This window comes from Pyrus communis, chromosome 16 (genome assembly GCF_041283825.1).
Source record: "Pyrus communis isolate YQ-2024b chromosome 16, ASM4128382v1, whole genome shotgun sequence".
Lineage (NCBI taxonomy): Eukaryota > Viridiplantae > Streptophyta > Magnoliopsida > Rosales > Rosaceae > Pyrus > Pyrus communis.
This window is the reverse complement of record NC_142580.1, coordinates 7631636-7653983: the sequence shown is the minus strand read 5'-3', so window position 1 is coordinate 7653983 and position 22348 is coordinate 7631636. Positions and strand designations below refer to the sequence as shown.

The 22348-nt window shown below is 37.0% G+C and overlaps 2 protein-coding genes and 2 pseudogenes across 7 annotated transcripts; 1 reads left to right on the top strand and 3 right to left on the bottom strand.

Moving 5' to 3' along the window:
* Window positions 1–4746: 4746 nt before the first annotated feature.
* On the bottom strand, window positions 4747–9967 carry LOC137732606 (putative pentatricopeptide repeat-containing protein At5g13230, mitochondrial pseudogene; annotated as a pseudogene). Its single transcript, XR_015957860.1, has 3 exons — window positions 9956–9967; window positions 7931–9866; window positions 4747–5303 (listed from the first exon to the last, which is right to left on the bottom strand). The product of XR_015957860.1 is annotated as a putative pentatricopeptide repeat-containing protein At5g13230, mitochondrial pseudogene (transcript).
* A 1102-nt stretch (window positions 9968–11069) lies between these two features.
* LOC137731927 (small ribosomal subunit protein eS27y) lies at window positions 11070–13505 on the bottom strand. 4 transcript variants are annotated; one of them, XR_015957982.1, is made up of 5 exons: window positions 12931–13505; window positions 12555–12656; window positions 12423–12451; window positions 12106–12301; window positions 11070–11366 (listed from the first exon to the last, which is right to left on the bottom strand). XR_015957982.1 is itself a non-coding variant. In XM_068471189.2 (4 exons), the coding sequence occupies exons 1-4, from the start codon at window positions 12931–12933 to the stop codon at window positions 12175–12177; spliced, it is 261 nt and encodes an 86-aa protein (XP_068327290.2). In that variant the 5' UTR covers window positions 12934–13504; the 3' UTR covers window positions 11842–12174. The 4 variants fall into 4 exon arrangements, 2 of the variants coding, with proteins under 2 accessions (XP_068327290.2, XP_088544394.1); XR_015957981.1 differs by having other exon boundaries at window positions 11070–11315; XM_068471189.2 differs by lacking the exon at window positions 11070–11366 and having other exon boundaries at window positions 11842–12301; window positions 12931–13504.
* A 3844-nt stretch (window positions 13506–17349) lies between these two features.
* LOC137733019 (uncharacterized) lies at window positions 17350–19831 on the top strand. The gene is made up of 7 exons (XM_088687128.1): window positions 17350–17646; window positions 17742–17843; window positions 18031–18187; window positions 18468–18637; window positions 18778–19066; window positions 19168–19337; window positions 19438–19831. Exons 2-7 carry the CDS (start codon window positions 17816–17818, stop codon window positions 19593–19595), a joined length of 972 nt encoding a protein of 323 aa, XP_088543254.1. The 5' UTR covers window positions 17350–17646; window positions 17742–17815; the 3' UTR covers window positions 19596–19831.
* LOC148689903 (putative pentatricopeptide repeat-containing protein At5g13230, mitochondrial pseudogene) lies at window positions 17440–21970 on the bottom strand (annotated as a pseudogene). Its single transcript, XR_015957859.1, has 2 exons — window positions 21959–21970; window positions 17440–21869 (listed from the first exon to the last, which is right to left on the bottom strand). The product of XR_015957859.1 is annotated as a putative pentatricopeptide repeat-containing protein At5g13230, mitochondrial pseudogene (transcript).
* Window positions 21971–22348: the final 378 nt, after the last annotated feature.

Here is a 22348-nt window from a genome sequence, read left to right as displayed (position 1 = left end):
ATTTGTATTGCAAAAGATATTAAAGATATGCTTAACCTCCTGGTTTGGGTACTTCAAAATGACTTAGCATCAAAGTGTCACCAAGTGTATTTACCACATACATTAATTTGGCTAGGTATTTACTAAAACTGTACTCATTAGATCCCTCCACTTAAAAAACGCAAACCTAGCTTTGATATATATTAATATTTTCAAATACTTGGGATATAAAGTACACTGCTATTGGATATAATCTCTCCTTTTCAACTGGAAGAAGTTATATGTGTGTGTATTTTTCATATATATATATATATATATATATATATATATATATATATCCACACACCCCATTTTACTTCTCACACATCTTATTAATTTTCGGTCATCGGGTCGGATGAATTGAAAAATATCAACGGACATAAATTATCAAAGGATGTGTGAGAAGTAAAATGGGATGTGTGGATAGCACACCCCTATATATATATGTTTGTTAGGATTCTTTTTATTTTTTTGGATGGTATGTATCTATATTCAGATGGATAAGAAATTAAGGCGGAAATCAATGGCCTACAGCTGGTAACTCGTAAGGAGTACACACGAGGAACAAGGCACAGAGTCAGTTCCACGGAGTCGTATAATCATAACCATTTAAATAGAGGAGAAGAAAAAAAAAAGGGATGAGGAGGGAGAGAATTCTACTTCATCCTATGTATGCATGTAGCAAACAGATTAATTCCCTGGTCAGCATAGCATAGTACTTCTCTCTCTCTCTCTATATATATATATATGTTCTTTAGGGTTACGTGTATGGTAGGTTTAGTTTTATTGGGTAATAAACTTGGAAGGGCTAGAAAGCTGAGAGGAGGAGAAGAAGAAGAATGCGCATGCATGAGAGAGAGATATAGAGCTCCTCTGTTGGTTATGGTGTGGGTGCGCGCAGATTCAGGATAACAGCGATAGGCCTTGGAAATTCCCGACAAAACAAGGGCTGCCTGGGCCATAAAATTCCACGCTTCATTTTTTTTATTTCTTTTCTTCTTTTTTTAATTTCTTTTGCATGGACAGAGGCGTGGACCTGTTCCTGTGGTCCCCACCATCCCTGACTGCGCGTGCAAAGCCGGACTTCGTGGGGGGCTCTCCTGTGGGCCCTAGGAAAACCCTCCACATGTGTTCTCTCGTCTCATTTTCTATTACCGCCATCATCACCACCTTCTTCTTTTACTAATCCGCATTTGGCCTGACTAGTTTAATATTTAATTAAACTGATTCCCCGTTTGATTGTTCTCTAATTACTGGATCCCATTATTTTATAACCGGCTATCATAACCATGAAATTTCTTTTGCGAATTGGGTTGCATTGTCATGGTTGAGTCACGTGGACGTTTGATTATTGATGAAAAGTGAAACAGTTAGTAATGGGAACGTGAGTCTTCTTGCTGCCTGATGATCGATGATTCAATGCCTCCGCACTCACAAATTCACAATGGAGAGAGAGAGAGAGAGAGAGAGCTAACTAGCTTTTTATATGCATCGTTCGTCTTGTAATTCCACTACTAAAAGATCTTGACAGGATGGCTCATATGCCTCATGGCCCTCATCATCAATCATCTCCATTTATATTATATAAGATGAAAAAGAGATATATAAATATATTTACATAGTCAACTGCCTCAAACATATATAGATTAATCACATAATAACCCTTTTTCTTTTCTTTTTCTCTTTGCAAGAGGTTGATCTTGCAGCTATGAACCCTAATTTTCTAGCTACAGTTGATCTGGGTCGAACGAATTTGAATTATACATTTATTCTGTTCACCATATAAACGTACATTTTGTTCTTTAGGGGTGTGCATTGCAGATTTGCAGGTTTCAAAACACGTAGGGTTTTCTTTACGTAAATTTACCGAAACAAAAAGTTTTCTATTACGTACATGAACAAAAAACATAAAAAAGTGTTGGTACTAGGCTAGGTTAGGATAGCTAGCTAGGTGTGCATGTAGAACCAAAACAAGTGGAAGAAGAGTGAAGAGTGATGAGTGATGAGTGATGAGTGCACATGTCAATTGTCAAATAAGACAACCTCATTATGTTCAAAATCTTTCTTTGATTTTTTTTTTTTTTTTTGAAAAAGTAACTTATAAGTTTATGATGTTTAATTATTTTATGCAGATTCATTTTTATTTATTTAATTTTGTAGCAAAGGTGACTCTTCACATGAAGGGCGAAGCCAAAATGTTAGTTTACTGGGACAACTATAAGTATCGATGGATGCAGGCTTCTATCTTCGTTAAACACATGCAAAGTTATTTCTTTTTTCGATAGGTGGGATTAATACTTTTAATATGTCTCCTCAATTATGATAATTTTTAAGCTTAGTACGTAGACAATACAAATCGAATGACGTGATAAATGTGTGACCATTTGGCTTCACACATGGGACAACTTGCTCTGATACTGTAAAGAAAGTTGAGATTTCACCATAAAACCAATTGGCAATACGGAGAGTATGTTAACTTATTTATAAGCCTATGCATAACTTATTTATAAGCCTATGCAGGGTCATTCTCCTAGTTAATGTAAGATTCATTCTCAACTTGCTTAGATATTTTTTTTTTGTTAGTTTGTTTCTGTAATTGGGATATGGAAATCTTGTCTGCTTAATAATAGAGAGGACTTATATGCTTTCTTTCTATACTCTCAACATTAGAACGTCTAAATCGCCAGTTTAGTCCAGTTCAATTCAATCAAATTCAGTTCAGTTTACCAACAAAAATCAGTCACCCAACTAGCCTGTCCACCTAACGGAGCTTATATTCGCATCAGCTTGTTGGCAAACTTGTGTTGTTTACCACCATGAGTTTGACAAGAAGTGTTGAAAAATAATTGTTTTTTACGTTCTTTTTATTGTTTTGAGTTTTCTTTTAGGTTTATGATTTGGGCCCAACCCGTATAATTAGGTTTTCGTTTTCATACTTATTAGGATTAGTTTGTTTTATGTTATTCAATTGAGAATAAGTCAACCAAAATTTTGACTTCAGTTTGTAGCTATCTCGACAATAGTATTTATTTGTTTTTCAATTAATAATATTTGTAGTTAATTAGTTTGTTTTGTTTGTTCGTTTGGTACCCTGATACCATGGAGAAATGTAATGTTCTATCATAAAACCAATTACAATTCGGAGATTAGCCCAACTATTAAGCACATGCAAAATACATTTTTTTCTCCAATATGAAAGTAGTACTCTCAATATATTTTTTTTTTTTTGCTAAAAAAAACTGAGAGGGTGCACGTATGACGTACCCCCATTCACATTCGCCCCGGTTTCACATCTTTATATTACATGTTAATTAAGCACACTGCATGCATGATGTATATGCGTGTGTTTATCCGTGTCGATCAAGTGGCTTCACCTAATAATTTTGTCCGCAATTATTCACCTAAACAAATAAAACAAGCGTGGTAAAAAAGAATTTTCAACCATATCATGTGTTTGAAATAGTCCAACTAATATAGCATCGGTTAAACTTTTCTGTCGCGGGCTAAAACTATAGCTCTTTGACATGTTTTGCATTGAACAGTCGGAGTGCGGTTTGTTAATTTTAATATCAAAGGAGGTTTAGAAGTTCTTATCCAAGCAATTCCGCGAGATTTACAACCTTTTACAAGATATTTGGCAACTTCTTCAGTAAATTTCAAATTAATATTATCCTCTAAATCATATTTATTGAGAAGCTAATCTGACGGTTAATGAGTTTCTTACGTCACAACTACGATCACTCATATGTTTCTAGTTTCATGATTTTTAAAATATAACCTTGTCTAGATTAAAGTTAGACGTGTAATGTTTTCTCTTTTTTTTTCTTTTCTTTTTTTTAATTATTATTTTTTCTTTCTTTCTGTAGGGTCCTTTCATTAGTTGAGTGCTTTGAAACTTCAAACGTTGGAAAAACATATTCTTCCTTAGCAGGACCCGATGAGAGATGAGAGCGTTCGAAATTCGTCGGCAGGATTCTGTTGTTTGGTAGGTTTCATAGACTTCCAACGTTGTGGCCCTTGTGGGTGTGTGTTGCTCATCCACGAGACACACTGTGCCTTAATTTCTTCCCCCGTGAATGAATTTTCGTACATAGGCTCCAACGTTAGTTAACATTCTATACTCTCAGAAATACCGTGAACCGTAACATTAACGGTTGAAAAGGTTTATGTATAACATACATTGTTGAATGACCGTCATAATTTTTTGTTAAGTTTTTATCGCATGTATTATAGTTTAATTTTTACTTAATTAGGGTTCCAAAAGCACGTGTTTCTTGCAAGAAACATTAGTTATGTGTTTTTTATTGGAAATGTTTTTCCAAAATTCACTTGCATTTTTATTAAATATTGATTCTAAAAATATTTCACAAAAATCGCTTTCAATCATTTTAAAAGTAGTTCTAAACGAGACCTTAGTATGTGGTTATGTATTTTCTACTTTGAGCTTCTGCTTCTGAATGTTAGTTACAACCAATGACTGATCCGATGGGCTGGCGTACAACTTAAGAATGGCCCAAGGAATTTTCCACATGAGCAGCAGTGAAATAAATTTATATCATCTTTTCATGTTCTGTTGGAAAAAGCTCACTATTAACCACCAAAAAATCGGAGCTAAAAAATACCAGCATCAATGCCACTCACAAGTTACAGCCTGCATTCAAATCTCTGAGAAGAACACGATTTTCCTACGTAATGCAGCACGACTTAACCATCGAAGGAAAATTAGGGGACAGATAACCAAAATCGAATTTAAGGATACATATCGTGATATAAAGGCCTTCAGAGCCTACGAATCCAATAGGGGTACAATAAATTTGAATTTACGCCTGAACAACTAATCGTTACAACTTACACCTTCAAGATTTACATATGTGATCTTGAACTGATCCTAAAATTGTATCTAAGTATCCCTCTCTGAATAATTTGATTTGTCTCCTCAAATTACCCCCATTGGCAAGACAAGATTCTGACAAACTTTGTGTGACTTGGGACTTCGGAGTATATTCCGGACTCATAAATTTAGAAAGCTTGACAAGAGCAACTTTCTAACCTGATCGGCAAATTGATGTAAGCAATCTCCGGAAAGGGAGTTTCTTTAGCCTTCTTTCTAAAGTCACCTTCGTCACCTACATTCTCAGAATCAGAGTGGTCTTAACCGTAAGTATCGCTGTCAAACAGAGGCCACTTATATTCTCTTGCTTCGACAATGGAACACACTGTGTAGCGCTTGCAAATTGCTGCTGACGTATCAAGCTCCACGTCTTCTATAAATTTTAGTTATACATCTAAGTCGAGCACAAAACAAGTTTCTAATAGTTAGTATCAGCAACATGAACAATGAAAGCATAAAAACAGATGCAACAGTAATCATCCACAAAAATAATTTGGGAAAAAAATGAGTGTAAAATCAGTTTCAGCTTGCAGCAAGATGCTATAGAAATTGGACGAACAATTAAAAACCTTCGTTTTTGCTACAGTAAAGATGCGAGATAAAAATATGCAAGTTCATAGCTAAGTAGCCTGTTAATTTATAGATTCGGTGACATAAATTGTCCAAAAGTGAGTCCAAAGAGAAAGGAAAATATTAACGTTAGACATAAGTCTCTCCTTGCTGATTCCATTCTAGGAAATGTTTGGCATTAAATCTGTTTCAAAGTGGTCGACAAAAAAGTTATACAATGTTCAAAAGGTCTCAGTGGAAAACCCAAAACGAAGTCAAACAGTAATTCGACCAACTGGAAAATTAGAAAAATTTGTATACTCCTAGGGATAGTGGGAAATGAGTAGTTGGATGGTCAATTCTCTTTTGAAGCAAAGCCTTACCAATAAACTATATTGTTTTTCAGTGAGATGAACTGTTGCTTTCTCAGAGCTAAAATCCCTCAAATGGAATGCAAATAGTTATAGAAATTGTTTCTATAATTTTCTATAACTAGTTGGAGAAGCACAAAGACAATTGACAATGTGATTCCAAGAGAATGAAAAAAATGTAGCTAAGAGGCAATACTGTGTTTCCTGCAAAACAAAGGGGAAAAACTGACACATGGTTGAGGATTGTAAGCATAAAGAAACGATCTCTAGACCAATTCTCAATATATTTCTTCATAAGTTGATATCTTATCATACTCCTGATGAGTCACTAGCTCTGGTAATACAGTGCATTCCTGTTTTTACACTCACAGTTGCCGCCCCAAGCTCTGTTTGTATAGTCATATCCTAATATGTTTAAACTAACACTAGTCCCAAGTTCCGATAAATATAGTCATATCCCTGATGATGAGTCCCAAAAGTGAGCCATTAAGATATGTGCAGCAAATAAATGGAAGGATATTTGATATTATCCTAGGCTTAGATATGGCTATGTAACTATTGTAGTCATCATAATAATAGCAGGCTAAGAAGATGGTGATGCCTGCCGTCACAAATGATTTTCTAAAGTGAAGATCCAAAGGGTAGAACTTCCACCCTAGCCTAAAGAACCACTTGCAGTTTATGATGATTCGAAGAAAGGGAGATATGCCTTTGGTTCACGCTGATCTTTCCATGGAGCAATTAGAAATATGCTTACCTAATTCATCATGAGATTTCTCAATCCACTACCACCTAAAATGTTATCTACAAGGATGAGAATCAAAGTCAAAATGTCATCATTCAAATCGCAATGTTAGACGATTCAAAAGGTGGTGTGCTAATACAGTATATTTTACGATGTGATACGATGTCTAATTCCACAAATGACTAGCAAGTTTGATATGACACGCAAGTCCACAGCATGCGGAAGATATTTGATGGATACCGCAAATTGCCATGAATCTAACATTATCCATGCGTACCGCATATTTGATGGATACATGCAAATACGCAACATGAAAAATACATCCTTTCGCTTCAGGTCAATGCATTCACAATTTTATTATGCTTGTGCATCAGTCTCTTTAAACTGAAAGGGAAGCCCATAAAATATAATAACCTCTCTACTGTTGTACCATTAAATTTCAATATGGATTCAGGTCATGGATACACCAACATATGTATAAATTATAATTTGGTAAAATACTAGATACACATGGGTGCATGCACTCGGATTTTAAAAGATCAAGGTTCCCAATTCCTTTAAACTGGTGTGATCCCCACATGGATAGGGAAAAGATGATGCACAATAACAATTCATATAATCTGTAATCATCTTTAAATAGACAATGTCAACGCACGCAGACGAATGTAATCTCATGACTACAGATTAGTAATGGACAAAATCATTACATCAAATGGCAGGCCAATTTATAGTGAGGTTGAAAATTTCCTTTCAGTTAATTGTACTGAAATCAGAAAATGAAAGTAAAAAGCTATACAATAGGAATAAGAAAGTTTCTAAAGTAAAAAAAGAACAATGAAAAGGGATAAAAAATATAACCAACAATTAACAAGTTCAGTGGGAGTTGCAGTTCACATTTAGACAATTGATGTAGGAGTCTTTTAATTGGGAAAATGCTGTGACTTTCCAATCACCAAAAGAAATGTAAACTTCTTTATCATGATTATCACAACGGCCAAACTAGAAAGTTTATCCCTACTGAAGGGCTGCAAACATTTTGAGAGAAATGATCAATGAATGTGTACATGTGTAATGCATTTGTTTGGATTGATGGATGTAGAAGATACAGCCAATGGTCTAAACTTGACACAACTTTTTCTTCTTGATATAGAATTACTTGAAGACCAAGAAAAAACATGCATTAAACAAGTGGGCGATACCTATGTGCACAAGTAATGGAATCAGCAGGTTTTAATAGTCAATTTCTAGCCATTAAGAACTGCAAAGAAAATAAATTAGCAGCATAAAACATACAAGATGTGAAGCACAGCAAAAACTGGGTAAATTGTTCACTTACTTGGTCAGGGCTAAGTAAACCTGGAAGGGAGTGAATCCTTGAGGACAAGGGCACTTCTTCAGTTCAACCCTCGAGGAACCATAGATCCAAATAAAGCAGATCAATCACCAGTAATCACCACAAGAGCAAACTCCATCCTGAAAGTGATGGAATCAACTGATATCTCTGACAGTAATATCTCGCTGCACAACCTTTGATATTAACTTCACTGTGGCATCGCAATCCATACATATCCGAAGACTTTTTATGATACGAATGGGGCTCGCAGATGGTGCTCTATCCAGCCCAAATGCTAGAGCAAATCTTTCGCTGTGTACCCACAAGAGGCACTTTTTTTCATCGTCTGCCACATCAAGCAAAATGGCATTACAATTGGGAATATGTCCTGCCTTCAAGGTTCACAATTTCAACCAATCCAGCATGCCCTTGATCAGTTTCATATCAGGATGTGAAGTATCGCCCACAGTGAATTAATGAACTGTGTCCTGGTTCTTAATCTAACTTAGGCCAGGTTCCTTCTTTACTCCTTTCCTTTTCATGTTTTTGATAACATACGCTACATTATTCCATCTCTTCACGGTGGCATATATGTTTGACAATAACACATGGGTCGCCTCATCCTGAGGATCCATTTCAAGAACATGCTTGGCAGCCGTCCTTCCAAGTTCAATATCATTATGGAGAACACAAGCTCCAAGCAAAGCACGCCACACTATAATACTAGGTTCACATGGGATTTCCTGAATCAACTTCGCAGCCTTACCAAGATGGCTTGTCTCCCTAAAAGCCCGACCATACAAGTGTAGTGCTCCATGCATGGTTCAACATTATAGTCATGTACCAGAGAGTCAAAATAAGCTTGTCATTGATCTAACAGTCCTGCATTGCTACATGCTGACAGGACACCAACAAAAATTAACTTGTTTGATTTGCAATTTGTTTCCTGCATCATTTCAAAAAAAATTAGAGTCCCAAGGCCAAGGCGATGTGTAGAATATCCCAAGATCATGGTATTCCATGAAACCTAATCTTGTTGCTTCAACTTATCAAACACCAGGCCAGCATCTTTAATGTTCCCACATTTGGCATGCATGTCTATCAATGAATTACCCACTAGTATCCTTGTCATATATGGTTTTGACAGTTACAGAATGTATCTGAACTCCTGGCTCCAACGCTGCTAGGCCAGAAGAAGCACGGAGAGCACTAGAGTACGTCACTTCTGTTGCCTCGACTTGGCATCTAAGCATATCTTGAAACAACATCAACGCCTTCTCTCCATCACCTAACTGGGCGTAAACAATCATCGTGTTCCAAGATACATAATTTCTATTTGGTGATCCCAATCTCCACAAATAAGTCCATAGAGTCCTCTATCTTTCCACATTTAGCATAGACACCCATGAGGACATTTGAAACATAGACAACAGAATCAATACCAACCTCGGTTACATGGCAATGGATTTGCTTCCTGAAAACTAAATGCTTCATAGTTGCACAAGCTTGCATATGTAAAATGGTTGGGAACAACAAATGCTGGCCTCATCCAACAAAACAAGTCCAGAGCCTCTTTGCAGCGGTCACTCTGAGCAAACCGTGAAACCATGAGGCTCCAAGCAACCGCATCATTTTTGGGTATCACTTGAAATACTTGCCGAGCCTCCTGAATATCTCCAAACTTGGTGCACATATCAAGCAATGCTGTACTCAAATACAGATCCCCTTCATAAAATGATTTTATTACACGCCAATGGACACTCTTCCCTCCATTTAAGGCCTCTAATCCACACAAGCCTTAAGCGTACCCGTAAAACTATAATTATTTGGCCTGGATCCAATCACCCTCATTCGAGAGAAGAGTTTGAGTGCTTCTTCAGAACAACCATTCTCGGCATAACATGCTACCATCCCAGTCCAAACAACCATATCCTTACAAACAATATCAACAAAACATCTCTAGCGACATCGACTTAACAAAATAACGAACGAAATAACATTTATCTCGCACATTTTATCAAACAGGTTAGCAGCATCAACGAGCATACCCACTTTGACATACATATTGAGAAGAATGTTGTCAGTAAACAAGTCCAAGCAGCCGCCTTTTTTTCAAAATCTCGCAATGAAGGCCCACTGCGGAAGTTGAATAGCCGTTTCACAGACAGTGCTGGAGCACGGCGCCGTATGCGTGAGAATCGAACTCAGAGCTGGGAAGCTCTGGGTGGAAGGTGAAGTGTTGTGGGACCAGTTGGGCGGCGAACCCACATCGTGAAAAGGTTGTCACGGCGGTTGTTGTTAATTGAGTGGCGAGATTTGCAGACTACAACGTTCTTTGGCAGCAATCTAAGTATGCCAACGAAAACTGAAAACGAAGAAATTTGTAAAGTTGTGAACTTCGGCTTCCTGTAGGGAACACCACTCTCCCTTTAGACTTTGAGAATGGGCAATATGTTTCAGCGGGAAGGATAGTCACCTTCGCGGCATCAACCACTTTTTTTTATTTTTATAGTACAACGGTATATTTACATTAAGGGAAGAAAGAATTCCGTTAAATTACATAATGGGCAACTTAATTTTGTATTGAATTCGAAGACCCAAAAAACACTGAGCCTCAACATACCCACCAATGCACCAATAAGTTCTTGAAGTGCATAAATAAAGAAAAAAGGAAAACAAAAGGTAAAAACTAAAGCTAAAAATTTTGAAATTCAAAAAAGAAGTTTTTAGTTTTTAAAAAGGTGAAAACGAAATGGTTATCAAACACGTTGTTAGAAAATGAGTATTATTGCTCCGGAGAAGTCATTATAAGTATTTTATGTTTAAATCATTGCAATTCTCTGTCATTTTCTTAATAAATAAATAATGCATTTTTCCTCACGACTCTCAAATGAAATGCAAAATGATCATTTAGTAGTTTATGATTTTTCTGTAAGAGAAATGTAGAATGATCCTTTCGGAGTTCCATTTTTCATGTTGGAGAAGTGCAGAAAAATCTTTTGAAATGGTAATAACATTTCTCGTTACTCTACCTTTCGCGACAATCATAGCACTGATAGATCATAGCGAATAAACAGTAAAAACCAGCTGAAGTTTAGTCAGGCAAAACAATTCGCTCCGTACAATTTAGATTTTTAGATCTAGACAGGTCGTTCGTTTGCATTAAAACAAAGAGAGAGATTGATTGAATGGAAGGACATTCCTTTTTTGGTTCAACGATATCCTAAATTACTCTAAATTTACGAAGAGACCTAAAATCCACCAGCAAGTGGGCAAGCACGCATATCCGGCAAATGATTAGTTACATGCAGGAAGGATTGTGTCGCAACGAAACCATAAAATCTGCAAACAAAATATTGTGTCGCAGTTGCCGGTAAATCTCAAAGCTCTTTAACAGAAACAGAAAACCTGAATTCATCAAGAACAAGATGTCAATCCAATGCAATTTGAGAGACATTCCTACACAAAGGTTGCAAGGTTTATTCCGGTACTTGCCCGAGTAACAACGATCGCAAGTGCAGTATGTAAGGATAGACGAAAATGACAACACACAACGTTAATCAGCACCAAACACTACATACAGAGCAGCTTAAGATATTGGCGTGCAGAGAGAGAATGAAATCTACAAAACTCAGATGCACTCAACTACAACACACGATCTAATTCTAATCATCAGAACACTCGCTCGTAATACTAAAGGGTTATCGCTACACAAGGGAAATCCAGATTCAACTACAAAAGCTCCCTGTATGCAAGCTAAAAACCTTACTCTCTTAAATAAAGATAGATATGGAGCACAAGCTGAATCGGTGATTCAGTATTCAGCCCTCCGACTAAATAAAACAATGTGAAACCCAACATTCGAGGCCAAATCACTTGCAAAGCATTTGCATATCAACACACAATATACATTGAAAACAATTTGGTGCATCGATGAACAAAAGTAGCAGCTATATAACATTTCCATGACAGAGAAATTGATCACTGATAATCTGTAAATGGAACTTAAAAGGGCAGGCATATGAACACTTCAAACAATCCATAAGAAGTGCAAAATGTAATGTAACCACCAAAATTAACTAAATATTCATGACACTACACTCTCATGGTAAAGGTCCAGACCGCTGCCTAACAAATTACATATTCAAAAGACTATAAATAAAAAAGCAAAGGCAAAAACGAGAACCAATAATTCAACCTTAAATCACCCTCACAAAGCTCTTCTGCAATTTGCCGAATACATGTAAATGCGATCAAAGCACGAGCATCAGTCCCCCTTTCTTCTGAAAGAGCAACCCTCGGTGAGCCTGGCTCGGCCTCCAGTAGGCTGGCACAACACTGTCTGGCAGTTCCCACACACCACAACTGTTTGCGAGTGACTGAACACGGTTGTTCTGCGCAAATGATTTTCACTTCGTTACACTTACACTCAAATTTAAATCATATATAGAAACTACTACAACAAAATCATCTCAACGAGTACAGGAGGATATCGAAATAGGCATCATTACTTACATGCTGAAGCATCCTTGGCACTTAACATCCTGGGCGCATTTAAAACAATCAAAATTAACAATCTTCACCAAAGAAAACAAAAATTATACAAAAACGCAAGCGTCAAATCGATAATTACGTACTATTAGTTACCATGAAAAAAGAGTTGGGCGTCTGCACAAGCCTCTTGAGCTTGTGCTTCCTCTTTTCGAGCTCAGCTGGTGGGTGAAGCAAATCGATATCGTTCTGAAGCACATGTTTACAACCAGCCATCAAAATCCACTACTAATCAATCCATTTTCTCACAAACCCATTATCTTTCCCAATTAATTTAACAAAAACAGAACCCAATTCAAAAAATCGCTCATCAGTGACATTCAACACATTAAACCAGTTTAAAAAAGAACAAGCGATATGGGAAGCTGAGGATAAATCTGTGAGCCGAATGAAAATACCGATTCCGATCAGAAAAATTGGTTGAAAATATATGAAAAACAAAATATTTATGTGTTGGGTTCTAAGTTCTAACCATCTTGATCGATGCAGATTGTAGCAAACCAGAAAACACAGAGCCGCAAGAACCTTTAGAGAGAGCTGGAGTGCGTGAGAGGAGCGACTGAGAAGATTTTAGGTTTTATAGGGCTATGAATATAAACGAGTGTCTGGGTGATGTGGGCCGTCGGATCCAACACTAACTTATTCTCCGCCTTTACCGCCATTCGGGGCATCATCATCATTTAAACATCATAACTAGACAATAGGACGTCGAGTAAAGATGTGAGTTATTAGCAGAAGCAATTAGGATTTCTTCCTCCCCTCCATATATAACGCGATCTACCGATTCTTGTTCTATAGTGTCTTCGTCCTACGACGGCTCCGCAGGATATGACCAGACACCGCGTTGAGTTTTGCTCCGTAGGAAATGACTAGACCCCAACCAAATACTTTATTTTCCCGCCATGCTGGTGAGAGCCGGAGTACCGCAAATTCTGATAAGGGAAGTCAGCTCGCCACTAACGGTCGAATTCACGCAAACACCACACTTACGGATGTGTGCCTGACCTGCATTACTCCGCCAGCTGGCAGGAATGTTGGGGTGACGAGTTAGCAAATGAGCTGGACAGATGACCATTGGTACAAGTATGTCCCTTTTGACCAGGTCAGGCCAAATTATCTGACCGGATGCAAGAAATCTTGAGAAAATAATATCCTTAGTTTATCATTACTTAAATGCTTTTTTTATCTTATTGCCTAACATTCTACTTAGCATCAAAATCACTTGTATTTGTATAGTTTAATAGCATCTATTTGGTTGCTTGCCGAACAACAAATTGTTCTTTTTATAAAAGTGCTACTTACAAAAAAAGCTAGTAAGTAAAAGCGTTTTATGGAGAAGTATAATAAAAAACACTTAATAATTTTATTTAATGGTTAGGACAAGCTTAACATCAAACTATTCCAATAAGACTGCTAACCCAAACAATGAGTTTTCCGATTTAAAGATATAATTTAAGAAAATGAAATTGTACAGTCAATTGACAAGTGGTTGTACAAAATAGTGACAGCTGTCTATGGGCTCAGGGCGAGCCGATCAATTTTTGACGCTTGTCATCGATGTCATTTAATGATTTTTATTTTTGTTGTTAAAATGTCTTTAAAATTTAAAAATTATATTAATTTTCCCTCTCTTATGTGTCTCACTCTTTTGCTTCTTCTTCATCTTGTTCCTCTTCCTCCGCACCTTCAGGCAACCTCCAACCGAAGGAGGGTCAAAGGGCTCTCTTTAGACCTATAGCCCTCCAAGAAATTAATATTTTAACGAACAGTGTCAAACCATTTTTCTTACCATCTCCAACCAAGGGACCAGATGGTCATAGGCCAAACATAGCACTGTGACAAAAAATCATCTCCAACTGAAGGGGCTAAAGGGTCATAGGGCCAAACATAATTTATTATTTTAATTGAATTAATATGGTTACTTAGATTAAACTACCTCGATAATTTTACGTTATGGATTGCCAATAATTTTTCGAGATGGAATCTCAATAATTTTATGTCTTGGATTTCAAGTGTCACGTGTCGATGTGTGAGTAACTTTGCAGATTTCTTGTCGATAAGGAATCTCAATAATTTTACATCTCAGATTTCAAGTTTCACGTGTCGAGGTGTGAGTAACTTTGCATGATCTTGTTGCACATCTTTGGACCAAAAGAAGCATGGAGTAGGCGTTTAAGTTTTATGTTGTTAAATATTTTTTAAAATGTTGTTTAAGTTTCATGTTGTTAAATGTTTTTTTTTTATGTTGTTTAATGTTACTTAATGTTATTTAATGTTGTTTAATATTGTTTATAGTTGTTTCATGTTACTTAATGTTGTTTAATGACTTAGGAAGTTATAAGGGAAAAAAAAAATTAAAAAAAATTTGAAAAAAAAAACTGTAAAACAAAAATTAAATCAAATATAATAGCTAGCTGACGGTAGCAACTAGCCGTTGGTTTTAAACGCCTGGCCTGCCCCGGGGCTGGCTAGCTGGCTGGGTTGGGCTAGATGGTTGGCCATTTCACCTTTTTTGGCCCCATGAGGCCCACAAGCCCTTTGACCTAACCCTCGGTTGGAGACGGCTTTCGTGTCATTTCGGGCTATTTTCGACCATATGATCCTTTGGCCGGATCGGTTGGAGATGGCCTCACACCATTTGAACCTCCGAAACCCCAACAACTCCCCACCACACACCCTTCGAAATCCTAAAATTAATTAGTAAATAAAAATCAAAAGTGTAGAACTTGCGTAAGTAATTCCTTCAAATTTAGAAATATTCATAACTTGGAAGTAATTTCTCTAGATATATGTGAAATAATACTTTACATTTTCATAAGTCTCTCCACGTATAAAAGGGTACTTAAGTTAAATATAAAAATAACATATTTTGGTTTAACCCATGAGGCAGGCGTGACCGTTGTGCTGAACACATGTGCCAATGCATAATATCTTAACACATTAAAGCTCAATTGAAAATGTATGATGCAACTCCATAATCTGCATTGCTAAAACAAGTAGTAATTAAACAGAATTTGACAAGAAAAAAAAGCAGGATAGTAAAACAGAATTATCCAAGGATTAAGGAAGCTTCTCATTTAAATGTCGTTAGATGGGCTATGCTTTCGAAATTCAAAGATCATACACTTAATAATGGGTTATGCTGCTCATAATTTGTTGTCACTAGCAGCATAGCCATCACTTAAGGTGTCAGTCTTGGTTTCCGATAATTAAGAGCATCTTTAAAAGAAATGTCAAAATGTACACATCACTTATAATAGTAAAAAAAGAATACACAAATATTCTCCAACCGAAATGTCAAATTCTATGTGGCAATGACATGGATTGGCAACAAAAGAGGTTGCTGTCAAATTTACCAGCAGCTTCAAATGTTTTTTTTATTAATTATTAAATGTATTTTATTAAATTTTAATTAGTAGGAAGGTGAACATATTACACCAAAGGCCTCAACGAAAATGCGATCAAATGGATCAAACAGGTACCCAAATCCCCAGTGTTCAAAAAATTTCAAAAACCCATTTCACATCTATGAGCATTCAATTTCCAGTTTTCATTTTTCAATTGAATACCTGCAGGGATCAGAAATTGAAGCGCTAGAACAGTAGCAACAATCCCCACAAGCGGTCCGATCGCCTCTTGCCAAGAAACTCACTACCGGCGCATACCCAATATCACCACTGCGTTTGGGCACCAACAACGGCGGCGACAGTCCCACTCTACCTCCTCTGAAGTTCCACACTGGGCTGCTCGCGCCTCATAGCTTGGTTTAATTAGTTTAATAATTTATTTTATAAAATAATAAAATAATAATTTAATTTGACATATTGGTTGGAGAACAAAACTTTAAAAAATGTCAAAGTGCCACATAAGCTGTCAAAATTTAAAATTTAACATCTCATTTAAAAATGATCTAAAACATCCGAGTCTCATCACAAACTACAAAGGCAGTGGCCGTCGATATGAAACATTATAGTGTGACTGAAAAGCCCTTGTGTTGGAAATCACGTATGTTTGTGTGGTTGGGCCATTTCTTTTGTGGGTACACTAGGAGAAATTTTTTATTTTGATCCAAACATGAATAGTATATCACGTGTTTTTATATAAATGATAAAAAAATTTATTTTTTAAGTTATTAACTTTTTAATGCACATATCCTACTATTTATATGGAAACCACGTTCCACATACAATGGGAGAGTAGAGTAAAAAGAACAAGGGCAATAATCGTTCCACGCGTTTTGTTCTCCTCCTGACACTATTTGGTATTGTCTCCGTGATTGCTGAAACTATCACGTCACTTGTTGTATGCGTCCAGTTTTTAATATTTTTTTTTTAGAAAATTATAACGGTAGTCTCTCAATTTTTTTTCTTTTAATGGATTTTGATGGGTAGGTAAGGGCCGCCATTGAAACGGCGAATTTGCAGAGTGTGATCGGGAGAGAGTGACGAGAGTGGTATTGGTGTTTTAGTCAAAATACTTTGATAAAAAAAAAATTTTAAGACTAATAAAGTTTGTCAAACAACATTAGTGGTCATGACCGAATTCTATTTTTCACACACAAAATTATCAAAAATAAATAAATACAATAGGATAAAGGATTATTAAAAAAAAAAAAATCACTTTTTCTAGTGGAAAGCGAAGTCTCATTGAACGAAATAATAATTACAACTCAGTTTATATAATTATCATTAGCTGTTAATGAAATATAAACCGACTAAACTAAACAAGGATTAGACGAATAACAAATTTCTAACTATAGTTCTAACTGTACTTCTAACAAACTTCTAACTACACTTCTTGTACTCAGTGACCTACTTCTCTTTAATTTCATGTCACTAAACATGCATGTTTTTTCTATTAATCATGGTTCGTGTAACACTTTAAAGTTTTCGTGCGTGTTTATGTCCTACCTAAATTTTTTTTCAGGTCTTAGTTTTCCTTCTGGAGTGCATTTAACATAAGAAGTCTTTAGTAAAAGAGCACCAGTAAATATGAGTCTTGGAGGATGGAGATGGAGTGTCATTTAATATAATTAGGACTCTACGAATCATATTCCCATGGGACACAATCTCTACTAATTCCTATTTCTTCATTGACTACGAGTTTGATGGTCAACCCCAAACATTGACGAAGATGTTAGAATATGAGTAGGAATTTGTGTTATAGCGGACTATTTGGATTCAAATTGGTGCGTATAGAATTCTAATATATAGAGGTTTTGAATTATATGTAGGACTGAAACTCTTAGTCTATGTAATCATTATTGTCCTATGTATATAGCAGGTCTCTGCTCTCACAAAACACACGATCTACATATTGAATCAAGCAACGAGAAGGTTTGCTATCGAAGTTGAGTCATGGGTTCTTTGACTTCGAGTTCTGCAGGTTAGTTAGTTCTTCTTCTCGTGTATATTTGTGATTTGTTAACTTACTCTTCATTGCTGGGGTGTTTATATATATATGGTTACTCTTAAAGGAGATGGTAGATATACGTCTTTTTGTCTCAATGCAGTTTGTTGAACTTGTGTTGACACTACTATACCTTCTTGCATGTGTGGCCATTGTTTTATAGTTGCAGGAGATCCGTGTTTTATAGTTGGAGGAGCCCCGGTACCATTTTCGGATTCACCGCCGACTCATTACACTCTAAAAATAGAGTCATATTCCTTGCTAAAGAATTGGCCGGATGGATTCGAGTCGGAGGAGTTCAAGGCTGGAGGATACGAGTGGTAGATATTTTCTCTTTTTTTTTTCTCACGATCTGGATAGTGGATTGGGAAACTGGCTAAAATGATCCGTTTTAAAATACCGATTGTTGAAATTTTTTGTGTGTGTCGTTAACAACTGATCCCTATGTCATCGATATTTAATTATGATGTGTTCGTATTTGAGAGTTTATCTCTGATGATTTCAGACAATTTCCCTATAATGCATACCTTGTGATTTGAAGGAATATATATTTTTTTAAATTTACAGCATATGAATACATTGTTATGTGTGCTCTCACAGGAAACTTGTGCTTTACCCGAATGGAAACAAGGAGAAGAACGTGAAAGATCACATCTCAGTCTGCTTAAAAATGGCCGGAGCAGATTTACTTCAACCTGGTTGGGAAGTATTTGTTGACTTTAGATTGTTTTTGCTTGATCAGAACAAGGGAATCTACTTGGTCCTTAAGGGTATATATGTATATATTATATACATCCATTTGAATTTAATCACTTCTCATGCATCCATATCAGATATACCAGTTAATTTTGTGTTGCAATATAATACTCATATTTTTCTTTTTGGTCTGGCGTTGTATTATTCATTATAGACGAAAATATAAACAAGATGTGCTTTCACGCGGCGATGCTTGATGCCAGTTTTGATAGAGTTATCCCCCTGGAAGCATTTACCGATCCTTCCAATGGCTATCTCGTTGGCGACACTTGTGTGTTTGGAGCGGAGGTCTTTGTTTGTAAGGAAAGGAGAAGAGGCAAAGAAGAGTGTATCACACTCAACGCTCGTTTGACGTACAAGCATCCTTGGAGGATTGAGAAATTTTCCAAGTTAAAATATGAATGGATTGAGTCGAAACCATTCAATGCTGTTGGCATGAAATGGCACGTATATATCTCCGACAATCAAGCTTTAGTATTAAGTTTTCAATTGTAAAACCGGTTAATTAACGTTTACTCTTCCTTTAATTTGTTTGTTATTTCAGGAAGTTAGTGCTCTTTCCCAAGGGACGTTTCGGTGGAAAGGGCAATCATGTTGCTCTTTACCTAGCATTGGTTGATCCAAAATCACTATCCCCTGGCTCCAAAATACTTACAGAGGTAACGTGTCGCATTATAAATCAAGAAGGGCATGGAGACCATTTTGTTCGCAAAGGTAAAGATTTGGCCTAAGGAGATATACAATTACTCAACATCCGTTTTGGCTGCAGCAGAAATCTGAATCTTCAGAACCCTTTTTTTGTGTCTGCTTGCAGGCAAGCACCTGTTCAGTACCTCGGGTTCATGTTGGGGTTGGACTTATTTCATGCCGCTGGAATATTTAAGCCGGGCAGACAGATGTTATTTGTTGAAGAATACTTGCTCAATGGAGGCAGAGGTCATTGTCCATGGAATTGGTAAACAACTATGTTAGAAATGGCACATTATTTCTTAATTTCTTTTGAGTTCTTTGCTGTTCTCTCCTGGTTGAATTGTTTTTGAGTTCTTAGCTGTTCTTCAAGCTATTTTTGAATTGGCACATTTTTTTTCTTAATTTCTTTTGTCTTTGGGAATTAATGGTTCGAAAATAACAAATGCAATAAATCTTGAGAAAATAATGTCCTGAGTTTATCATTACTTCAATCCTTTTTTCATTTGGTTGCCCCAACACTCTACTTAGCATCAAAAGCACTCAGTATTTGTGTAGTGTAAAAGCATCTATTTGGTCGCTTGCCAAACAACAAATTATTTTTTTGCTTTTTACAGTGCCACTTACAATAAAATGCTCGTGAGTAAAAGCGTTTTATGAAGTAGCCACAACAAAAGCCCTTAATAAATTTATTTAACGCTGAGGATAAGCTCAACATCAAACCATTCCAATAAGATTGCTGGCCCAAGCAATGAGCTTTTTTATTTTGCTTCTAACATCAAGTTTGTACCCGTTTATTTGGTCTGTTTCATATTGGGAACACAAGCAACCACTCTCCCTCATTTCATTATTTTCAATCTTAGATTCTTCATAAGTCTTTCATACAGTAAAAAAATCACGTATAGTACAAAATTACAAGTTCGTATTGACGCCCTCTTTCTTATAAGACCCACACCAAGCAAAATGGCATTACAATTGGGAATATGTCCTGCCTTCAAGGTTCACAATTTCAACCAATCCAGCATGCCCTTGATCAGTTTCATATCAGGATGTGAAGTATCGCCCACAGTGAATTAATGAACTGTGTCCTGGTTCTCAATCTAACTTAGGCCAGGTTCCTTCTTTACTCCTTTCCTTTTCATGTTTTTGATAACATACGCTACATTATTCCATCTCTTCACGGTGGCATATATGTTTGACAATAACACATGGGTCGCCTCATCCTGAGGATCCATTTCAAGAACATGCTTGGCAGCCGTCCTTCCAAGTTCAATATCATTATGGAGAACACAAGCTCCAAGCAAAGCACGCCACACTATAATACTAGGTTCACATGGGATTTCCTGAATCAACTTCGCAGCCTTACCAAGATGGCTTGTCTCCCTAAAAGCCCGACCATACAAGTGTAGTGCTCCATGCATGGTTCAACATTATAGTCATGCACCAGAGAGTCAAAATAAGCTTGTCATTGATCTAACAGTCCTGCATTGCTACATGCTGACAGGACACCAACAAAAATTAACTTGTTTGATTTGCAATTTGTTTCCTGCATCATTTCAAAAAAAATTAGAGTCCCAAGGCCAAGGCGATGTATAGAATATCCCGAGATCATGGTATTCCATGAAACCTAATCTTGTTGCTTCAACTTATCAAACACCAGGCCAGCATCTTTAATGTTCCCACATTTGGCATGCATGTCTATCAATGAATTACCCACTAGTATCCTTGTCATATATGGTTTTGACAGTTACAGAATGTATCTGAACTCCTGGCTCCAACGCTGCTAGGCCAGAAGAAGCACGGAGAGCACTAGAGTACGTCACTTCTGTTGCCTCGACTTGGCATCTAAGCATATCTTGAAACAACATCAACGCCTTCTCTCCATCACCTAACTGGGCGTAAACAATCATCGTGTTCCAAGATACATAATTTCTATTTGGTGATCCCAATCTCCACAAATAAGTCCATAGAGTCCTCTATCTTTCCACATTTAGCATAGACACCCATGAGGACATTTGAAACATAGACAACAGAATCAATACCAACCTCGGTTACATGGCAATGGATTTGCTTCCTGAAAAGTAAATGCTCCATAGTTGCACAAGCTTGCATATGTAAAATGGTTGGGAACAACAAATGCTGGCCTCATCCAACAAAACAAGTCCAGAGCCTCTTTGCAGCGGTCACTCTGAGCAAACCGTGAAACCATGAGGCTCCAAGCAACCGCATCATTTTTGGGTATCACTTGAAATACTTGCCGAGCCTCCTGAATATCTCCAAACTTGGTGCACATATCAAGCAATGCTGTACTCAAATACAGATCCCCTTCATAAAATGATTTTATTACACGCCAATGGACACTCTTCCCTCCACTTAAGGCCTATAATCCACACAAGCCTTAAGCGTACCCGTAAAACTATAATTATTTGGCCTGAACCCAGTCACCCTCATTCGAGAGAAGAGTTTGAGTGCTTCTTCAGAACAACCATTCTCGGCATAACATGCTACCATCCCAGTCCAAACAACCATATCCTTACAAACAATATCAACAAAACATCTCTAGCGACATCGACTTAACAAAATAACGAACGAAATAACACTTATCTCGCACATTTCATCAAACAGGTTAGCAGCATCAACGAGCATACCCACTTTGACATACATATTGAGAAGAATGTTGTCAGTAAACAAGTCCAAGCAGCCGCCTTTTTTTCAAAATCTCGCAATGAAGGCCCACTGCGGAAGTTGAATAGCCGTTTCACAGACAGTGCTGGAGCACGGCGCCGTATGCGTGAGAATCGAACTCAGAGCTGGGAAGCTCTGGGTAGAAGGTGAAGTGTTGTGGGACCAGTTGGGCGGCGAACCCACATCGTGAAAAGGTTGTCACGGCGGTTGTTGTTAATTGAGTGGCGAGATTTGCAGACTACAACGTTCTTTGGCAGCAATCTAAGTATGCCAACGAAAACTGAAAACGAAGAAATTTGTAAAGTTGTGAACTTTGGCTTCCTGTAGGGAACACCACTCTCCCTTTAGACTTT